The 13,353-nt window shown below is 51.5% G+C and overlaps 4 protein-coding genes across 4 annotated transcripts; 1 reads left to right on the forward strand and 3 right to left on the reverse strand.

Annotated features, from left to right (window-relative positions):
* Positions 1-672: 672 nt before the first annotated feature.
* On the forward strand, positions 673-3,317 carry CC1G_06956 (hypothetical protein; the record flags this gene model as incomplete). Its single annotated transcript, XM_001837698.1, has 4 exons — positions 673-1,151; positions 1,210-1,474; positions 1,526-3,202; positions 3,267-3,317. The coding sequence occupies 4 exons, from the start codon at positions 673-675 to the stop codon at positions 3,315-3,317; spliced, it is 2,472 nt and encodes an 823-aa protein (XP_001837750.1).
* Positions 3,318-3,588: 271 nt separating this feature from the next.
* Positions 3,589-6,078, reverse strand: CC1G_15548 (biotin-[acetyl-CoA-carboxylase] ligase; the record flags this gene model as incomplete). Its single annotated transcript, XM_002910961.1, has 4 exons — positions 3,589-3,853; positions 3,914-4,127; positions 4,178-4,797; positions 4,853-6,078. The coding sequence occupies 4 exons, from the start codon at positions 6,076-6,078 to the stop codon at positions 3,589-3,591; spliced, it is 2,325 nt and encodes a 774-aa protein (XP_002911007.1).
* A 299-nt stretch (positions 6,079-6,377) lies between these two features.
* CC1G_06959 (hypothetical protein) lies at positions 6,378-7,831 on the reverse strand (the record flags this gene model as incomplete). The annotated part of the gene is made up of 13 exons (XM_001837701.1): positions 6,378-6,490; positions 6,547-6,570; positions 6,621-6,680; positions 6,735-6,824; positions 6,876-6,934; positions 6,992-7,025; positions 7,091-7,157; positions 7,228-7,326; positions 7,381-7,450; positions 7,500-7,549; positions 7,611-7,617; positions 7,670-7,698; positions 7,760-7,831. 13 exons carry the CDS (start codon positions 7,829-7,831, stop codon positions 6,378-6,380), a joined length of 774 nt encoding a protein of 257 aa, XP_001837753.1.
* Positions 7,832-10,088: 2,257 nt separating this feature from the next.
* Positions 10,089-11,442, reverse strand: CC1G_06960 (hypothetical protein; the record flags this gene model as incomplete). The annotated part of the gene is made up of 12 exons (XM_001837702.2): positions 10,089-10,198; positions 10,249-10,272; positions 10,326-10,385; positions 10,437-10,526; positions 10,574-10,635; positions 10,691-10,724; positions 10,780-10,846; positions 10,896-10,982; positions 11,047-11,116; positions 11,173-11,229; positions 11,285-11,313; positions 11,371-11,442. The coding sequence occupies 12 exons, from the start codon at positions 11,440-11,442 to the stop codon at positions 10,089-10,091; spliced, it is 762 nt and encodes a 253-aa protein (XP_001837754.2).
* Positions 11,443-13,353: the final 1,911 nt, after the last annotated feature.

Genomic DNA, 13,353 nt, shown 5'->3' on the forward strand with positions numbered 1-13,353 from the left:
GAGGGGGCACACCTGTTCCTAGCAAGAACACGCAAACGTGGTTTATAGAACTCGCGAATGGAAGTTCAAAGTAGGCGTGTGTTTCGTCTACTTGGGTGAGGTTTGTTTGAAGCAGACGTCCTGCTACACAGCAACCGAACATTTCGTCGTCTAGAGGTTCGTCGTGGGTCGTGAACGAATGTTATGAACGTTGGGTCGATGTGGCCTCGACCTGAGATGGTTTTGGTGACGTCGAAAGCCCCTGAATGTGCCTCTGGTCAGAAGCGGGCCCAAAGATGAAGGGAATAAGAAAAACGCACCTAAAGTGGAGATTCCAAGGTGCTATGTAGAACGCAAGATCATCACTCGCTAGCTCACTCTGGAGCGTCACAGAATGTTGGCGAATCTCGTGGAACATTGACCCTGGTGACCTCCAATTGCTGCTTTCGACACCAGTGTTCCTGAGAGTTATTCCTGGACATCTTGCACCCCGTTTCCTTCGCGAATCGCAGTCGGATATGTGCTAGTTCATCGGTCAAGAACCTTGTTATCTGCGGGCGCCTTTTTTGGGTCCGGTTCGAAGGATGTCTTGGCGTGAGAAGCCATAGAAAGGTTCTCACGGTATCATTGAGGTATTTGTTGCCCCTAAGTTCCAGCTGTTGTCACCCGCCATCGTCCAGAACGTTGTCCACGATGTCCAGCCCACTACTTTCGCTACCCAACGAGCTCGTTATTGCTATTCTCTCGAATCTCCCAATTATAGACCTGTTTCGTTGCGAACAGGTCTGCAAGACACTTCACTCGTTGATCAAGAGCTCCACCGAACTCCAGTACTTAATCGCCCTCGAACAAGCTGGCTACGAGGACGTACCGTCGTCTGCGGTGGGCATTCCGACAAAGCTAGAGAAGCTCAAGGCTGCATATGAATCGTGGCACAACCTCAAAGCGAGGTTCGTAACCGAGGTCGAGGTTACCCACCGGCCGTCTGGGATCTACGATCTGTGTGGCGGAATCTACCTGCTGGGAGAAGAAACGAGGCATACTCTCTACCACTTGACGCTACCACAGCATGAAGACGACAAGCCGGAATGGAAAGGTATCACTGTTACGGAGAGCATCATCGATATGGGCCTCTCGGTTGATGAACATGATCTCATCGCCATAATCACGACGTGCGTTTCAAAAGTTCTTTTTGAGTTTTTGACGTATCACTAACCCGGGTGTCCTTAGAACTCCAATTCCTATTACAGAACCGGAGGAACAGCAGTTGCACGAGATTGGGCTTCATCTGTTGCAATTCTCCACCGGCCAGCCGCACCCTGATGTCAAGGTACATCGACTCGTGGTGCACAGGAGCAAGCTTGATCGGCCGGCTATTGGTATGGAAATCGTTGGCGACAATCTGATTCTCATCTTGTCCCATTGGCGAGGTGGTCCCCACAGGCCAGAAGACAGACTCTTTGTCTTCGAGTGGAAAACTGGGAAACTGAAGATGGTGAGTGGCCCTGCTGCTGCGTAGCTTTTGCCTTGACTCAACTCGAAACAGTCCCTCGTCGCGCCGAATCGATCCTATTCCGGCCCCATTTTCCTTGCGGAACATTACTTCCTTCTCCCAAACAGTAAGAAGGGCCTGCTCGAAGTCTGGGATATTCCCCGGGGAACGTCGGAACCCAGCCCTTCTTCTCCCCGCTGCAATCTCCTGCTTCCGACGCTTGCACCGGGACGAATCTTCACGTCCATATCATGCCGCGGTGAACCCAACCCAATGGGAGACACGTCCCTCCCGGGCTCCAAGTTCAGACACCGACCTTACCAAGCCAACACGGATAGCGCGATTATGATCTTCAACGTAAACGTCGAGCCGTCGCTCAACCGATTCGGCATCCATTTGGGCCACACGTACTCGTTCTTCGTCCACAGAAGAAGCATCATCAACGTGGTGGAAGGCGTTGAGAAGGGTCTCTACTCGGATGCTTCGGTCACCAATGGCAGTCTACCGCCGGCAACGCTGCCAGTGGGGTCACCACCTATCGATATCCACTTCCCTGGTCCCAGCGATAAGCCAACAGAGCTACCTGGACACGAGTCCCCCACCGTCCCCTGGGCGGAATGGGGACCTAAATGCACGAGGTGGTTTGAAGTGGATAGGTTGCCGACGAGATGGATCACGACAACCGCGGGTCAGAGGGCTGTCTTGATGGGGAGGGAGCCAACGGGTGGGACGACATTCATGGTGTTTGATTTCAACCCATGGAATGTCAAGCGGGTTGCTTGGGAGGATAAGCAGCGGCAACGCAGAAGGCGAGAGAGGAAGGGTAAAGGGAAGGCAGTTGAAGCTGAGGATGAGAAGGAGGATTTGAAGGGCAAAGGAGTGGATAGGGGAGAAACGCAAGTCGAACCACCGACTATCGAGACTGGATCCGTCCACTCCCCGAGCGAAGACGGGCGGGAGGAGAATGGCGCTACCAGCGAAGCCGCCGACGACTACTTCTACCACGGCTCCCCCACGGAATCCATCATGGCTTTGGAAGGCGATATCGTACTAGAGCCGGACGGTGTCGAAGAGGTCGAGGATGACGAGGATGGTTGGGTCACTGAGGAAGACGAGGGTGAAGGCGAAGGCGAAGTGGAAAACGACGAGAACGAGCCTCCAGCACAACAGCCACAACCTCTTCCTGCAGCAGGCGGGCCACTGAACTTTACGATGCTCGATCTGCAACACCTTCACCCAGGCTTTGTGGCGCTACTATTTGGGGAGAACGGGGCGGCGATACAGGCACAGCTTGCGGCTCTGCAAGCACCTATCATGAACAACGATGGTCTCGGCCATCTGGGCGAACTACTTGCGCCGGAGGAAGCTGGTGGAAGCGGAAGTAGCGATAGCTCCAACGGCAATGGTACCCGAGGCGGCTCGAGTAGCCATGCGATGCCAGGCGCATGGCAAGAATCTGATGAAGAGCGCGAGGAGAGCGTGGTACAAGCAGCAAGTGACGACGAATGGGATGACGATGATGACGACGATCGCGGGAGAGGGTATGGAAGAGACCAGCACGGCCGTCCCAAGAACGGCGTGGTGTACAAGCAACCTAACCAGGTTGACAAGATTGGGCGGTCGTTTGAGTCGCCCATCATTTCCGAGCTGCCGTTTGTGCAGTATGTGGCCAGGAACCAGCCAAGTTATGATGGTGTCCTGATGGATGAGGAGAGGATTTTGGGTATCGTGGTGAGTACACATACACTTACGTCTGGTTGTGTGCTGCATTTTATTGACTTGGGCCTCTTTGTAGACGGACGAGATGGATGTTATAAAACGAGTCGATGTCCATTATTTCGGCTAACTGATTTATTGGAAGACTCCCATCAAGGTTTGGAGGACCTACCTTTGGTGGCATGCGACACCCTATTTGCTATCTATTGTACCATTAGCAACTACCTTTTGAACCCCCCACTGTGAATATGTATTTTTTGTGCCCGATCACGACGTTGCTCCATAGTTCGGCTTCCCGACGACCACTCGCTTGTATAGCATCTCGAATTCTGACTTAAGCCAAACGTTCGTCTGGAAAAATACAGGTACAGACCAGCCATCGGTATCCATTTTGTCCCACTTCAATACGTCTTCGCTTTGATCAACCCAGCCATCAAGTCGAAACTATTCCCATCCGGCTGCAAATCGATGTACTCCTGCTTCTCGCCTCCAGGGTAGACATAGCGGGCATATGAAAGGGGAAGTCCAAGGCCCACAGAGCCAACACCCCCACTCTGAGACAGAGGTTTTTCGGCAACAGTTCGCAGCAACCCATAATCAGGCGTAATCCCCACGATGCGGACGGGTACAGGAGGCTGGACGGTTGTGAGCATGACCTTCTGGTCCCTGAGAGAGAGAAGCGAGGTGAGAAACTAATCCAGTGTAAAGATAAAGGCGATGACGCACTTGTGTAACCAGTGATATAGATACGTGCTTTCAAATGCGGCGAAAGAACCACCGTCGTACACGAATCTCGACCACATTCTCTCGAAGACGGTGATAACCGACGCCACCATCCGTTCAAGGCTGAGCTCTCCAACATCATCTGAACCTGAGAACTGTTTCTTCAATTGCAAGAGGGATACGATAGGCGGTTCATTGAGGGTGTTCACACCGCAGCCTAGATTCCGTCAGGCCCACTGAGGCATGAGACCGAGAGATTTAACCCACCGATAAGGAGATCGACCTTTCCACCGGGAGTAAAGTTGGTGTTCACAAGCACTCCTCCGATCTTCTTCAGCTTGCTCCAATCCGTCGGTTGGGTCCCCACCCCTTCGTCGCTGAGATCAACGTAGATGTCGTTGGGCCATTTCAATCTCACTCGTCTTCCGAGCTTCGGGCCTAATACTTCGGGAAGGCTGCATGCCTCGGTAACCGCCAGGGCGAAGAGGTATTGGACGAACACCAAGCTGGAGGCGGGTAATCTGGGGAGCGCGGGTGGAGGGACGTGAGGGGAGCTGAATGCGTAGCCCATCTGGCCCGAACCTTCGGATTTGAGCTTGGTCTTCAAACCAGCGGTAGTCGATGTCGATGAATCTGAAGACGGTGTTCCTTGTGAAGTTGTTTTCGTTCCACTGGAAGTAGTCTTGCTGGTTTTGCTACCCGTCCCCTTTAGCTGTGAACCTGACGACTGCGATCCACCGGGATCCAACTCAATCCTCAATAGTAAGCTGACCATCATAGAGCCGGCGGGAGAAAGCCAAGGGTTCTTTCCTCTCCCTCGTCCAGACATCTGTTGAGACGCAAGGGAGATGAGGGGTGTGGGGAGACCCGACATCAGTTGAGGGTTTCTGTGGAGTACTGTCGGCGCTTTGTTGAGCTGGATCGAAGTGCAGGATTGCTTACTTGTCTAGGAGGCTCTGGGTGCTGGTGACCCTCTCTCCGTACAGCAGTGCTTCGCCGAAGCCCCAACCGCTCTTCTGGCCTTCAGGAACTGTTTCAGACATGGGGACGCGGAGTTCTGGTTGTCCTGTGGCCTTCATCCTCCTTAAAGTGTCGTAGAAAAGCTTGATGTTAAACATTGGCGTATCCTCGTGCGATGGAAGCACACCGTCTGGACAAACGATGATAGTCTTCTCCTTCGACTCCTCTGTGTTGTCGTCTCGAGCATGTTGCAGCGCTTCTCTGGCTTCTTTCGAGTCGTGCGAGAGGAAGTTGAAGGTATCCGCAGTGTCTTTGATAGTGCCGATGGAAGGCGTTGAGGGAGTGGGGAACAGGGCCTTGACGACCGTTGAAGCAATGGGTTTCGGTGGCTCGTTGTCGTCGGCCGAAGGAATGGACGTTAGGAACTGAGGGAGAGACTTTGGGGGCCCTTCCGCGGTACTGGTGGCTGAGACGGGGGCATCCTTTTTGAATTCAGGTAGCACAAGGCCGAGGCGTAGAATCACGGCATGTAACCAAGGTGCCAAATCCTCGAGGGTCTCCTTGGTCAGAGAAACCAAAGTCGGGCGAACGATCCCAACCTTCCCTTTCCCTACCGATCGCACCACATCGTTGATGTGTGAGTCGTTATCAGGGAGGGCGATCTTTGCATCTGTCAGATCGACATTTGCCACCTGAACGACATCACCGTCACCCTGCAGATCGCCGGAAACAGAGTGCGGACTGGTCTCTGGCACCACGTAAGAGTTCAGAGAATCGTCTTTGAACTTGAGATCCTCTCGAAGGTCCTCTGCCTTTATCGTATCCGATCCACCAAAGCCGAGTCTGGACATCGAGGATTCCAGAGAGGATATGGTCGTTGCTGTCTCCCAGCGCGCACCCAGGCCAATTCCCAACAACACTCCTCCATCTTTCTCCACGAACGTTCTAAGCCTTTTGACTTCTTTCGGTCCAAATATGTCCAAGGGCCTACTCTTTCCCTGCTCCGTGGCTCGACCGGTAGGCGAAGCTGGCTTGATATACGGAATCACGAAGAGCTTGCAATCGATCTCCCAGGGCTCCTTGAGGAAAGTGGCCTTCGAGAGAGGCTGAACCGTGTAGTGCGGTAGGCAGACCGTTCCTAGCAGAGAGACTGTGTTGGCCAAGGCATTCGGATGGACCTCAGAGCCAGAATAGACCAGGACGTTCATCTTGGGTGGTGGTGGTTCGAAGACAGCTGCGCGACTTCCTATCAGCCCCTGTCTTATTTCCGGATATTCCGTATCCGACTCGCCGTGACGGCACCGAATCCGATGTTCGAAGTTCGGGTTACGTGTTGCCTCGTTTTGACAAGCAAAGGCGCTAGGCCCAATGGTATTCATAGGTCGTACAAGACATATAGTACAGGAGATAAGAGAGAGATTAGAAAACATTCGTGTTAGGGAGGGAATTGTGTGTGATGGTGAAATATCAAGGCTTTTCATCGCCAATCCGTGCCGCGCGGTGGCGCTCAAGGGCAGAAGGTGATGGTATAGTCGGCCTTCAAGTTCGTGGGGCAAGTATGGAGCGAAGTTCCGCTGCTCTCGTCGTATGCGTAGACATACGAATTGGGGCAGGACCTCTCTGGAAGCATCCGGTCAGAAGGTGATGCCGGGTTAAGGCGATGAAATATCACTTACTGAAGTAATCGTAGTATTGAACTCCTGGAGTTAGGTCGTTAGAGAGAATGAGAACCAAGCCTCATCGGACGTACCGGATGGAGGGCACCTGTCAGGAGTGCTAAACTCGCCAGAGCAGCAGTTCGTCGAGTTGCCTAGACCGCGAGCTTGAGTAACTGCACACGAACAGCTCGCTGAGTTATGCTCACCTTGATCTCCGTCCAGGTTGGCGTAGCAAGCGGACTTGCAGCCTGCCGAGAACCCACGGTGATCGAGGGGTCCCTGAAGGGGTGCGGGACCTTGATATGTGTAAGTCAGCTGAGGCAGATCGTGAGAGGGTCGTCAATTACAGCTTGGTCCGAGGTCAACTGGACAATCAGCAACAGGGCAACCCTTGTTGTTTGAAATCCTATAGTCTGTTGTCAGAACCCTCGCATGTTTCAATTGGTGCTAACTTAAAGCGTACCTGATAGGCAGATTGAATCCATCGACGAGGGAGACTAGAGAAATGACCAAGGGGGTCAGTTTCGCCTTGGTGTTAGCCGATAGTTCGTTGCAATCTTACCGTTGTACCAATCAGAATCGAGCCCACCGCTTAGAGTGAACTCAGCCAAGGAGGCAGGGGGTACACCCTAGGTACGGTGCCGATCATACCAATCAATATCCTCGCGCCTCGGAACAGTCAATGGCGAAGGTACTTACTGGACCAGTACGAGGATCGCAGAGCAATCCACCATTGCAGCCACCCGTGAGGCATGAATTGGGGCCAGGGTTCTCTGAGAAATCACAGCCGCGCCTTCCCTGAAAGACGAGCAGTAAGGCAACCGTCGAACGAACAGCGATCAGTACACTCACCCAAATCCTACCAGCCGTCCAGTTGTCAGGGACATGGAAGGTGACCTTTGTACCGGGTTTAGCCTCCCAGCTGCAAAGCGCATTAGTTGTGAATACACGTTCACAGATAGGTGACGAACCCCGTAGGATGGTCAGGGATGGCATTGCCGACGTTCAGGTCGGTGAAGATCTGAATCGGAATTAAACCAGTGAGCAACATTCATGAAGGGTGAAGTAGATTTGGCGCGTACAGCAGGCCTAAAGGAAGTTGATTAGAGCGGGTGCGTGAAATGGCCGACCGAAAACATACCAGATTGTGAAAGGACACGCGTTGTAGACCTGGCGACAACGAGGAGGTAATTAATGATAATAGCGAGCGGGGTCAACGCTGAGAACATACGGTGAAGGTACGTGCAGCAGCACCAGAGGCGAGCATAATGAGAGGGCCAGCGACAGACTTGATTGGCTTCATCGTTCAAAGTGTGTAGCAAGAGAGATGGACAGAGATGGGGAGGTAGGCTGCTGATACATTCCAGAGGCTTGCGGTGAAGGCTTTTATATTTCTGCAGAGGAGAAATTCACGCTGTATGTGATCAACTCCGGGACGACCATGTGAAGCAGGTTTCCGCGCGACAACTAACCCCATGATCTTCATCATTTCCCAATGGTCGTAACCGAGAGGCACTAGATTGTCCAGCTTTCCGTTTACCCTCTCGTCAGTGCATTTGCCAAGCATATACAAGAGGATGATGATTGAAAATTATCCCCGTTAGTTAACGTCGGCAATGGATAGCGGTCTGACGTAGTATCCCCAAGCTCGAGGAAGCTCGAGTTGTTAGGGATGAACGGATAGATTTTCCCAGATGAGGTACTGTAAACAATACGAAGGACAAATGAGGTACCGAGAGAAGTGTCAGGATAATCACATTTACCTGTATGTTTTCGTCGATAGGGCGGTCTTGGGTGAACTACTCTGTAACCCTGACCAGTTTAGAACAACCTTCACGGCCAGATCGGAGACATCGTATTCCCCTCACCTCGTCGAGTCGGTCGGGTCTGCTGGCAAGAAGCTTTGCGGGTATATATCCGCGTGCTAGTACCATTCCTTGGTTACAGTCAAGTCTTGGAACAAGATTATGGTTTCCGGATCCTGGTTGATTTCTCCAGAACGATGCCTCTGCTGGCGACATTACTGTCGTTCCAAGCCTGGTTGGGAGTAGGGTTTGTCCTGTTCAGAACTCCGAAGTATCTAAGATCCGCATTATGGACCAATTGGATTCTAGAGAAGCCGCTATAGATCTCGAGAAGACATACACAGCGGAAATACGGGAAGAAAGGGGTCACTTACCGGGGAAAAGACAATATCCAACGCACGGTGATACGGCGTTATCACGCGCTTAGAGCGTAAGATTGTCACGGAGGTCCATGATACATCGCCATCGACGCTGATCTGCAGGAGATTGTAATGAAATGAGTTGAAAATCCATGTTGGCCGTACAATTGGCCCATGGAGGCGACGATCTTCAACGAGCGGGAACCTGGAAATTCATTAGAAGTGCAGACCGAGCAGAATCAGTGTGAACATCTGTCGAAGAGATTCTTCGCCCTGACTACTGCTTACCCAGTCGTAAACATGTCGATTCCTGCGATATCCCAGGAGGCATAGAACATGCAATTCGCAGGCAAGTCCCGATGTGAGCCCTCTTGTGACCTGTGATAAGCCACATAGAAACTGCCAGAGTGCCGAGTGCGTTCGGGGTTAGAGAAGACTACTGATATTAGATTGTGCGGTCCTGACCAAGCCACGTCGGGGGATGAGGTGCGTTCACAGCGGCCAAGCCTCATGCTGCTTGGAAAGGTGTGAGAAATACGTGGGCTATAAATGCTTGAGCTTGCGCGAAATGGTAATGCACCAAATATAGTTCATTCCCACCCCGCATGGGGCACGATGTCCATCTGGTCATGGAGACACTAAGAAGCGAGCTCCGGCCCTAGTGTTTATGTCGCTCTCCCTTTTGAGCTGAATGCTGCTTGAACTTGAGCGGAAATATCAGGAATAGCAATACTTAAGGTTTTGCGGGGAAGCAACCGACCTTCTCTCGATTAAGTTGATATGTGGGGTAGTGAAGGCTAGCGGTTGACAGCAAAACTACAAATGCAGTGGTGGCACCTGCCTCATGAGTAGATCCCGACAGCCACGCAATTTTCGGAGGTCACCGCCGAGAGGCCAAGCCTGAGGTTTGCTGAGAACTGTCGGGGAGGTCGTCCGAAGAAATAAAGGAAATTGAATGTCCTAAATGATTGAATCTGTTCACCAAAGATCAGCGAACGATGCAGGAAATGGGTCTTTTACTGTGCGATGCGTGATCGTGGTAGCTGGACAAGTTGAACATTGCCTCGTGGCCGGTTTGCCAAGCGGTCGGAATAGGCAATACCGGATCACTCACATCCGGTCTTTGGACCGACTTTTTTGATCCTTTTGATCTCCCAGGAAGCCCGAGGCCCTCGGTATGGGAAAAGCCGCATAAAAGCAAATCAATGTCGACAATTGGTGATAAGTAATGGTACAAGATTTAACACGCTTAAGTATAACGCTTTGTGGTTTATTCATATTTTCGAGAAGCCGAAAGAAAAGGGGGATTCGCATAGGACCTTCGCGACCTAGGCTCAACTTGGTAATCGCATAGATCGTAGCACCAGGCCTTGTTAATTGACCAATTGGAGCCAGCTCAAGGACAGAAAGTGACAGTGTAGTCAGCCCTTGCGGAGCCGGGGCAGGTGAGAAGGGCGCCGCTTGGTTCGTCGTAGGCGTAAGCATAGGCCCTAGGACAATTATTCTCTGCAAAATTGTGTCAGCATCTCTATGATAACCTGGGAGACAAGACATACTGAAGTAACTGTAAAATTGGACGCCTGGGTTTAAAGGTCAGCTTACAGAAGTATCGCTTCATATGAAAATAACCTACCGGAAGCGGGACATGTTGCAGGGGTATTGAATTGTCCGCTGCAGCAGTTCCTAGAATTCGCTGTTCGACGGTTAGACAGACTCAGATAGCATGTACGTTAGCGATACTTACCTGGGTTGCCATCCAAATTGGCAATGCACGCTGATTTGCACCCAAGCGGGAAGCCGGATGAGTCGAACGGTCCTCTGAGGGGAGCAGGGCCTGGATTACAGTCAGCATGTCCTCAGACTGACATGATAGACTCTTACAGTTGGGGCCGAGGTCAACACCACATTCACCTCGGGGGCAGTTTGCATTGTCAACCGAAATGCTTATTTGGAGTTACATTAGGTGGGATCTGACTGCGTGCTTTCTGAAGGGCTTACCGGACGGGAAGATTAGCTCCGTCAACGAGTGACACTGCAGTAACGGATCAGTTTCTTGAGAGGGCTACACTGCACTATCAGGGACCAACCGTCGTAGAAGTCCTGGTTGCCGTCACCGTTCAAAGTAAACTCGGCCAACGAGACAGGTGGAACACCCTGGTCGAGATCATGAGCAAAAGCATTGCAATGGCATTGACCAACTTACGGGGTGGGTACATTGCATTCCTCCATTGCAACCACCAGAGATACACGAGCTTGCCCCAGGCCTGGAGAAGTCGCAGTTACGCCTGGCCTGTTATAGCGATCGCTTTGGGATAAATAACAGCGAATGCTGAGAAAAAACTGAATTAACAAACCCAGATGCGGCCAGCCTTCCAGCCGTCATCGACGTTGAATTGAACCCTGGTGAAAGGCCTCGCCTCCCATCTGCAATACCGATGATGATTAATGGGTACTTCATCGGAAGAGAAGGAAAGACATACCCGGTAGGGTGCTGTGGACGAACGGGACCCCTGTTGGGGTCGGTGTAGATAGCAGGCCTAAGATGACGGGTAAGACGACTGACGACGGGTACACTGGACGGCTTAGCCTCACCAGATGGTGAAGGGGCAGTTATTGTAAACCTAGTAGAGAGAGAAGTGAGTAACGAGCCCCAGACAAAAAAGGCAGAGGAAGCTCACAGTAAACCTTCGTGCTGCAGCCTCGGTGGCAAGCAGAACGAGGGTGGTTGCGAGAGTCGTGAAAGCCTTCATTGTAGCAGTACAGAGCGGTAGAACCAAGTAATGGTGCTGAAGATTTCCTCGACATATAGGCTACATTTTATACCGCCTGAGATACAGAGACCGTGGTCTGACACTCTGATACCATGCGGTCAAACCGGAAGACCTGTGAACCAGGCCTGCTCTGAAAGGACGAGCTATCGCGCTCAAAGGGACAGGATTATGTTAATTACATGTCATTTCTGACAGATATCCACGCGAGAGAAATGATCCCCGTATTGCAGGCTCTGGGGAAGCACCCATCGGTGCTCCTCGACGCTCGGAAACATGAGTTCATGACGAGAACAGATAATGGTGAAGGGCGATTACTGAGCTGTGATCGCTAGTAAAGAATCAGAACGGGTGATCGAAACTGACATGGACGCCTCAGGCCTGAGGCGAGTCTTCCTCCAGAGCCTCACAGACACCAGTTTTTCCGAGGTTAGAATACGCAGGCGCTACATCTAGGCTGAGGCTCTGAAACCCGACCAACCCGACTACCGATACGGCTTTCGCTCAGTACGGCAGTTCTCCCCTCCAATCGGGGATAGCGCAGCGTACATTGCCTCCTCAAACGGCAACAGTTAAACGTTGAGTCACGACTAGCGATTAGCAAGCCACGGATGTTCACTATCGCCGGACCAAACCGTCAACGACCGGACAATCCTTTCGCAATATCAAAATCAGAACAATACTTGAGCGGCCAAAAGACCCCTTCCTGGGGAAGAAATCTCCTTTTCCTTTTGACCATATGTAGCGAAAGCGATGCTCATCGTTTACTCAACCCGGAAGAAATATTAAATGTTCGGAACGCAGAAAAACCTAGGCCGCCATGCCCAGACGCATCCCTTCCATTCCCCATCTCCAGAATCAGGTCGCCGTACCCCAGCGTAACCTCCCAAGCACATCCATATGGCAAGGACAAAGATCGAAGCCGTCCAACCCATTCCCGACCTTCTAGGACTCCCTGGCTCGACGGTATCATGGCTATTTTTGTTGATAGACCAAGTGACCAAGTACCGTAACAAAAAGCGCAGCGCTCATTCAAATATTCCACTGACCATCGTGCCGACTTGATGCCCTCAGCTGAGCCATGTGTTTTTTCACCAAGGATACTCCAGCGTGTACGTACTCGTCCAATAGTATCGGAACTCTAGTCGGGCTTCGCAGCAACAGAGTAAGTCGGTCCATTATGTGTGCCATCTTGAGGCTAGTCCTTGAAGCACGGTCACCGCGGTGGTGTTTCAAGACAAAGGTCAGATGAGAATTCACGTCTGATACTCCACCACCACGTACTCGGTACCGCACCTAAAGCGCTCGACAGAAGCATTCCACCCCCACAAACCACAAGTCCCCACACTCCAAAAAACGAACCACATCATTCATTCACAAACGAGCATAACAACCAAAACCAACAGAAAAAAAAAGATATAATAAAATACTAACGAAAAAAGAAGCAACAACTAAACAAACAACTAACACGATCATGGCAGGCAAGCGGGGCATCCACCAAGCGTTGAGACGCGCGAGGCGAGTGTGTGATGGAGATATAGAGATAGAGAGAGAAAGGTCGTATTGTCTGTCTGTCTTTCGTATAGGCGTACAGTAATAATAGATGTCCTTGCAACAAACAAAAAAGAAGAAAAGAGATATAAAGATCCAGGGATAATCATCGACTATCAAAGAAAAAAAAGTATAAAGACGTAGGCACAGAAGATGATGACAATGGGATGGATATGGATGGATGGATGGATGTATATGGGTTGTTGCAGAGGTGAATCGGATGAGGTGCTGAGCGTAACGGTGGAGCGTAACGGCATGAATCAAAAGGGAGAAAAAAAGGGTAGAAAAACATCAGAGTCCATGTACTCCATCCCTCCCAAACGGGAGGAGATCATCAACACA

This window comes from Coprinopsis cinerea (assembly GCF_000182895.1).
Source record: "Coprinopsis cinerea okayama7#130 chromosome 6 map unlocalized cont3.6, whole genome shotgun sequence".
Taxonomy (NCBI): domain Eukaryota; kingdom Fungi; phylum Basidiomycota; class Agaricomycetes; order Agaricales; family Psathyrellaceae; genus Coprinopsis; species Coprinopsis cinerea.